Source organism: Salvelinus sp. IW2-2015, linkage group LG17, assembly GCF_002910315.2.
Source record: "Salvelinus sp. IW2-2015 linkage group LG17, ASM291031v2, whole genome shotgun sequence".
NCBI classification, from domain to species: Eukaryota; Metazoa; Chordata; class Actinopteri; order Salmoniformes; family Salmonidae; genus Salvelinus; species Salvelinus sp. IW2-2015.
In genome coordinates this window covers 14,050,434-14,058,259 of record NC_036857.1, presented here as the reverse complement: position 1 = coordinate 14,058,259, position 7,826 = coordinate 14,050,434, and the positions used below count along the sequence as shown (strand labels likewise).

The 7,826-nt window shown below is 40.1% G+C and overlaps 1 protein-coding gene across 2 annotated transcripts in view; it reads left to right on the top strand.

The window, feature by feature from the left end:
• Nucleotides 1-7,826, top strand: part of LOC111977012 (helicase ARIP4-like) — a 113,680-nt gene that overhangs the window by 69,683 nt on the left and 36,171 nt on the right. For both annotated transcript variants that reach the window (XM_024006256.2, XM_070447874.1), the window contains one exon: nt 601-737. In XM_024006256.2, coding sequence (XP_023862024.1) covers nt 601-737 — 137 coding nt within the window. The remainder of the gene's footprint in view (nt 1-600; nt 738-7,826) is intronic.

Below are 7,826 nucleotides of genomic sequence, written 5' to 3'. Positions count from 1 at the left end.
TTATTGTGGTTCGAAGTTGGCTTTTCTGTGAACGAACTGTGTATGGGTCTCCTGCTTTGCTCACTCTGGCCAAGATGAGTTGGGGCTTTTTTCCCGACTTGTCGCCCTTTACTTTGTGGCTAGTATATGGAAGCAGAGTCGCGCAAGCAAATGTTTCAACATCTGGAGTGAAGCTTAACTAGAAATGTCGGGCAGGCTGTTTATAGCAGCAAAGGGATTTCAATCGGATATATGTGATTGCCGCATGATTTTTTAGAAATAGATACATATACATGCATTACATGCGTGGTTTGCGCACTGTTTTACACTACACCTACACACTTACTGGAGTGCGCACGCATCGACACACACAGGACACACAACAGACACACACGATTACTACTAGTGGTAATACGGGACACTATGCGCATCACAAGACACACAAAGGAACACATACAACATTAGTAATGTATATCCCCATGCGATCTGGCTCGGTCTAGTCAGTCTGTTGGCCTTATAACAGAGATGGGTGCCTGGTGCCTATTATGAGCTCTCTCTTCTCCTTCTCCATCCCTCTCTGTCTCTCTCTCTTGTCTCCCTCTATTCCTCTATGTGATGTAGAAAGCTACTGAGGGAGCAGCAGTTGGAGGCGGTGACCAAAGCTGCCCAGCAGGAGGAGCTGGAGAGGCGGCAGAGGCTGGAACAGCAGAGGAAGGAAGGGCAMGTCCCTGTGGCCCTGCTACCTGAGTACACACCAGGTGAAGACAGACACACACACACACACAAACACATACATAATTGATAGCTGGAGTGTCAAATCAGAAATATTTTTGTCTTGAATTACTATACTCTTGAAATATAATATTATCGTAATATCATAATAGAAGATACCAGGCCTGGTCTTCATAGCAGATTTTGAAAAGGAGTTTTATAAAGTACGACTAGAATATATATATATAAATGCCTGGATTACTTTAATTTTAAGAGTTATGTACAGCAACCCCAGGTGTAAAATAGTAAATAATGGTTACTTCTCAAAGTATTGAGCTTTTAAGAGGAGTATAGCAAGGCTGTCCATTGTCTCCATATCTATTTATTATGGAAATTGAAATGYTAGCTATTAAAATKAKATCCAACAAGAACATCAAGGGGTTAGAAATCCAGGGAATAAAAACAAGTGTCAATGTATGCTGATGACTCAAGTTTTTTCTTAAGTCCGCAATCTGGATCACTGCACAGTCTCATTGAAGATCTTGATTACTTTTCTAGCCTCTCTGGACTAAAACCTAATGATGACAAATGTACCATATTATTTATTGGATCGTTAAAAGACATTGTTTACACCACCTTGTAGTTTACCAATAAAATGGGCGGATGGTGAAGTAGACATACTTGATATTCATATCTCAAAAAATAATAATGAACTTATCACAATCAATTTCAATAGAAAGTTTGCAAAAATAGATAAGATTCTGCAACCATCGATAGTTAATACTTGTCTATTTATGGGRAAATCACATTGTGATAGGATCAAAGAGTTAATCGGTTTACTTACTAATGTTGCTGCCTACTCCAGACAACTTGTTTTTTAATACATATAAGAAAAACATATTTCATTTTATTTATTTGGAATGCTAAGCCAGACAAAATTAAACGTGCCTATTTATATAATGAATGTGAGTTTGGGGGGCTAAAATTATTAAATATTAAAGCTTTTAAACCTCTCACTTAAAGCTTCACTCATACATAAGTTATACTTAAACCCAAAATGGTTCTCCAGTAGATTATTAAGAAAGGCTCATCTTTTGTTTATAAATGGCCTTTTTGCCTTTATACAGATTACAACCTCTCATTCCCGACTAATTGAAAATAAAATGTTCATTAAAGTATTGCCCTTTCTTAAACAAGCCATACAAAGCTGGTTACAATTTCAGTTTTATCCTCCAGAAAAGATATACTGATACACTGATTAATAAAAAAAAACATTCTTTATGGATAAAATGTTTAAAAATTGTATTGTATTTATTAATGAATTTATGAATAGAAACGGTGGAGTTATGTCACATATGCAGCTATTGAAAATATATGGGAATGTCTGCTCAATCCAAACTCATAACCAACTGATTGCAGGATTACCACAATAATGGGAGGCAAGTGGAAAAGGGAGAAGGTAGGGAACTTGTTTGTCTGCCATGTATTGAAGAGACAAATTGTCTGAAAATAATTGGCATAAATAGAAAAATATACCAGTTTCATTTGAGGACAATAATGTTGAAAGCTGCACCATACAGGTTGTGAAATAAATGGGAAGAGATTTCCGATGTACCGATTCCCTAGCACATGGTTTATGAACTGATACAAAAAACACTTGATTCAACACAAGTTTTTCCATTAAAATTCTTGCCACCAACAGAATGCTATATACAGTTGAAGTTAGAAGTTTACATCCACTTAGGTTGGAGTCATTAAAACTAGTTTTTCAACCACTCCACAAATTTCTTGTTAACTTCTCTGGGATAGGTGGGACGGTAGCGTCCCACTTGGCTAAAATCCAGAAAAAATGTAACGCGCCAAATTCAAATATATTACTATAACAATCAATCTTTCATGAAATCACACATGAAAGACACCAAATTAAAGCTACACATGTTGTGAATCCAGCCAACATTCAAAAAGGATTTACGGGGAAAGCACACCAAACAATTATGTTAGCTCAGTACATAGCCACAGAAAAACACAGCCATTTTCCCATCAAAAGATAGTAGTCACAAAAAGCAGAAATAGAGATAAAATTAATCACTAACCTTTGATGATCTTCATCAGATGACACTCATAGGACATCATGTTAAACAATACATTTGTGTTTTGTTCGATAATGTGCATGTTAAGGGAGGGTTGGCAGCCGGGATGTCTTGTCCCACTCGCGCTCTACGCGACCTGCACTTGTGGTGGTCTCGGACGCATGCATGCTGACATTCGGATTTCGCTTTAGTTGTACGGTTTTTCCTCTGACACTTGGTGGGCTCACGCTGTAGAATAGTCTGCAAAACCGTTGATTCCTAACATGTAATTGACTCAGTGAGTAAAATACTTATGAAAATTTGATTGTTTCCTTTATTTCCTTCTCCATACATTAAAAAGCATGTTTTTCATTTGTATTATGTGTATTGTGTGTAGATGGGTGAGGAAAAAAATAGGAATTTAATACTTTTGAATTCAGGATGTAAACAACAAAATGTGGAATAAGCAAAGGGGTATGAATACTTCTGAAGGCACTGTATTGGATAGTTGTGAAATTAATTTAGTAGGGCTGCATCAGAGGCTCGCCAGAGAGAATGTGCTGGGACTCAACTATGGGTGGTAACATGGAATAACAAGGAAGTGAGAATAGAGGCTTGCATGAGTCACTTGACACTAAAGGTATAAAAGGGGAGAAATATTGGAAGGATGATGTCCAAGGGTGCGTCTCGATAATAAACTCATAAAAGAAAGAAACATCACTTTTTTTTCAGGACCCCTGCTTTCAAGATAATTGGTAAAAATCCAAAATAACTTCACAGATTTCATTGTAAGGGTTTAAACAAACTGTTTCCCTCCCGCATGCTTTGTTTCAATGAACCATAAAAATTAATGAACATGCACCTGTGGAACGGTCGTTAAGACACCACAGCTTACAGACGGTAGGCAATTAAGGTTCACAGTTATGAAAACTTGGAAACTAAGAGGCCTTTCTCTGACTCTGAAAAACACCAAAAAGAAGATGCCAGGTCTGCTCATTCTGCGTGAACGTGCTTAGGCATGCTTGCAAGGAGGCATGAGGACGCAGATGTGGCCAGGGCAAATAAATTGCAATGTCCGTACTGTGAGACGCTAAGACAGAGCTTCAAGAAGACAGGATGGACAGCTTGATCGTCCCTCTCAGTGGCAGCCACGTGTAAACATGCGCAGGATCGGTACATCCGACATCACACCTGCGACAGGTACAGGATGGAAACACTGCCTGAGTTACACCAGGAACGTCACAATCCCTCCATCAGTTCTCAGACTGTCCGCAATAAGGCTGAAGAAGAGGCTGGACTTGAGGGCTTGTAGGCCTGTTATAAGGCAGGTCTCACCAGACATCACCGGCAACAATGTCGCTATGGGCCCACAGTCGCTGGACCAGAACAGGACTGGCAAAAAGTGGCTCTTCACTGACAAGTCAGCAGTTTTGTCTACAGGGGTGATGGTCGATTCTCGTTTATCGCGAAGGAATGAGCGTTACGAGGCGTGTATCTGGGAGGGATCGATTTGGAGGTGGAGGGTCGTCATGGTCTTGGGCGGTGTGTCAACAGCATCAACGGACTGAGCTTGTTGTCATTGCAGGCAATCTCAACCCTGTGCGTTACAGGGAAGGCATCTCCTCCTCTATGTGGTACCCTTCCTGCAAGGCATCATCCCTGACATGACCCTCCAGCATGAACAATGCCACCCAGTCCATATTGCCTCGTTCTGTGCATGATTTCCTGCAGACAGGATGTTGCAGTGTTCTGCGATGGCCAGCGAAGAGCCCGGATCTCAATCCATTGAGACGTCTGGGACCTGTTGGATCAGAGGGTGAGGGCTAGCAGAATGTCGGGACCTGTGGTGGCTTTGTGGAAGAGTGGGGTAACATCTCACCAGAACTGGCAATCTGGTGGCAGTCATGAGGAGGAGAATGCACTGCAGGACTTTAATTGTAGCAGGCTGGCCCCACACAAGATACTGACCGTTACTTTTTGATTTTGACCCCTTGTTCAGGGACACATTATCTATTTCTGTTAGTCCATGGGCTGTGGAACTGTCCCGAACTTCCGCCGAAGTTGTCCCTCTCTTTGTTCGGGCTGCGTTCAGCGCAGTCGAAGTCACCGGACCTTCTAGCCATCGCTGATACCACTTTTCCAATTTTATCGTTGGATTTTGAGTTCACTTGTCTCCATCACACTGCTTATCCTTATTCGCATCAATTACATGTTGTGTATTTAAGCATAGCCTCTGTTTCACCAGTTGAGTTCAGCCACATAGTTTAACAGTTCATCTTAGGGGTATTGTGGGATGGTCATTGAGTCTTGAGTCTTTGTTCGCAACGAGGCTATTGCTGGCATCACTAACCTTTCTTTCTTGTTAACTTCTCTGGGTATAGGTGGGACGGTAGCGTCCACTTGGCTAAATCCAGAAAAATGGTAACGCGCCAAATTCAAATATATTAGCTATAACTAATCAATCTTTCATGAAATCACACATGAAAAGAAACAACACAAATTAAAGCTACACATGTTGTGAATCCAGCCCAACATTCAAAAAGGATGTTTACGGGGAAGCACACCAACATTTATTGTTAGCTCAGTACATAGCGCACAGAAAAACAGCAGCCATTTTCCATCAAAGATATAGTAGTCACAAAAGCAGGAGATATAGAGTTGAGGAAATTAATCTATCTGTAACCCTTATGTTATGGATTCTGGCTAATCTAAGGAATGACACTTCTATCATGGGTATATTGACTCATGTTAAAGGGTGGGCTCAATACTATTGTGGATATTGAATGATTTGTTCAGGCTTGTATTATACTCTTGTTGTCGACTGATTTATTAGTCCTTCTCCACAAATCTCTGTTTACATTGGCGCCATGTTTCAGAAATGCCTCAAAATATCCGGAGTAATTGCAGAGAGCCACGTCAAATAACAGAAAATACCTCATCATAGAACTTTTGATGAAAAGATACATGTTTTTAACACAGAATTAAAGAACACTTGTTCTTAATGCAACCGCTGTTTTTAGATTTTTTTTAAAACTTTACGTAAAAGCGCTCTAAAATTTAACAACCAATTGCCTCTGGCATGTTGGAGTCCACAGAAATAGAAAATTAACATCAATAAAATATTTCTTACCCTTTTGATTATGTTCATCAGAACTGCACTGCCGGAATTCTAGTTCACAATAAATCGTTTGTTTTGTTCGATTATGTTCCATTAACTTTAATGTCCAACTAGCTTACTTTTGCTAGCATGTGTAGTACACGTGTCCAAACGCTACGGCAGATGCAGGCAAACGTGGACGAAAACTTTAAAAAGTTATAATACAAGTCGAATAAACTGGTCAAACTTAGTAGAGAATCAATCTTCAGGATGTTGTTTATCATTTATAATCCAAATAAAGGTTCCAACCCGGATAATTATTTTTTTCATCTCTATAAGTTAATGGGAACGCATGGCGATATCATGAGGATTACGCGTGACGCAAGAACTGGCAATCTGCCAGACACTGACCTGCAAACACCTCCCAGCCGGTCCCACATCAACAGTATAGGCTTCATTCCGCGTTCTACAGACTGTTGACATGCTAGTGGAAGAAGTACGAAGGTGGCAACAGATCGCATATATTACAGGGAATTGAATAGGCCGATATAAGTTTAACAATGACCAAGTCCTCAGAATTCTCAACTTCCTGTTTGGATTTTTTCTTCAGGTTTTTGACTACCATATGAGTTCTGTTATAACTCACAGACATCATTCAAACAGTTTTTAGAAACTTCAAGAGTGTTTTATATCCAATAGTAATAATAATATGCATGATATTAAAGTATCTGGGACAGAGTAGGAGGCAGTTCACTAAATGGGACACGCAATTCATACAAAAGTGAAAATGCTGTCCCCGTATATCAATTGAAGTTAACAAATATATAGTTTAGTGCAAGTCGGTAAGGAAGAATCTACTCTTGTGCATACTTAGAACTACAGAAGTATGATCTATAGTTCTTATCTAGCAGATTCTCTGTTAGTCATACTAAGAACATATATTTTATTAAATTTCCTGGGCAACTCTCTCTAATTACAAAGTTCCTCTGAGTATTATTAAATGAGTGAGTCCAACAAGTCAATTACCAAGTTGGGGTTCAATTTACAATATACTAAGTTGACTGTGCCTTTAATAAAACAGCTTGTAATAAAATTCCAGAAAATTTTATGTAATGGCTTTAGAATCTGAATAGGCTAATTGACATCAATTTGAGTTCAATTGGAGGTGTACCTGGTGGATGTCGTTTGTTGCAAGGCCACCTCAAACTAGCAGTGCCTCTTTGCTTGACACATCATGGAGAAATATCAAAAGGAATCACGCCAAGACTCATGAAAACAAACTGTAATCTCCACAAGTTCTGGTCACCTTGCTGAGCACAATTTCCAAAATGCCAGAATGAACAGAACTAACGTTTCATACATGTAGAAACCATAATGCGTAGTGTCAAGTAAGTATCATACACCTCCGATGCGGACCAACGACAGCCGTCAATCCTAAACCACTCTAGGCAAGGAGACTGATGTCTGTCTCCTAGAGATGATACTAGCTATTGCGATGCAAAAGTGCAAATCAATCCCAGACACAACCAGCAAAGGTAGCCTTGGTGAAAGATGCTGTAGGAAAACCAGGTACAAAGAAAGTATATACTCACCACAGCTAAACAAGTCCCCTATACGACCATATACCTAAAGGAGGCCACGCGTCACAAGGAAGAAGCCACTGCCATAAACCGCCATAAAAAAGCGCAAGACTACGGTTTTTGCACAGCTGCACAATGGGGCAACGATCGGGCTATCTTTTTGGAGAAATGTCCTCTGGTTCCTGATGAAACAATAAATAGACCTGTTTAGCATAATGACCAATCGTTGATGTTTGGAGGAAAAAAGGCGGAGGCTTGTAAGCCGAAGAACACCATCCCCTCATGAAGCACGGGGTGGCAGCCTCATGTTGTGGGGGTGCTTTTGCTGCAGGAGGGACTGGTGCACTTCACAAATAGGATGGCCACAATAGGAGGGAGAAATTATGTGAA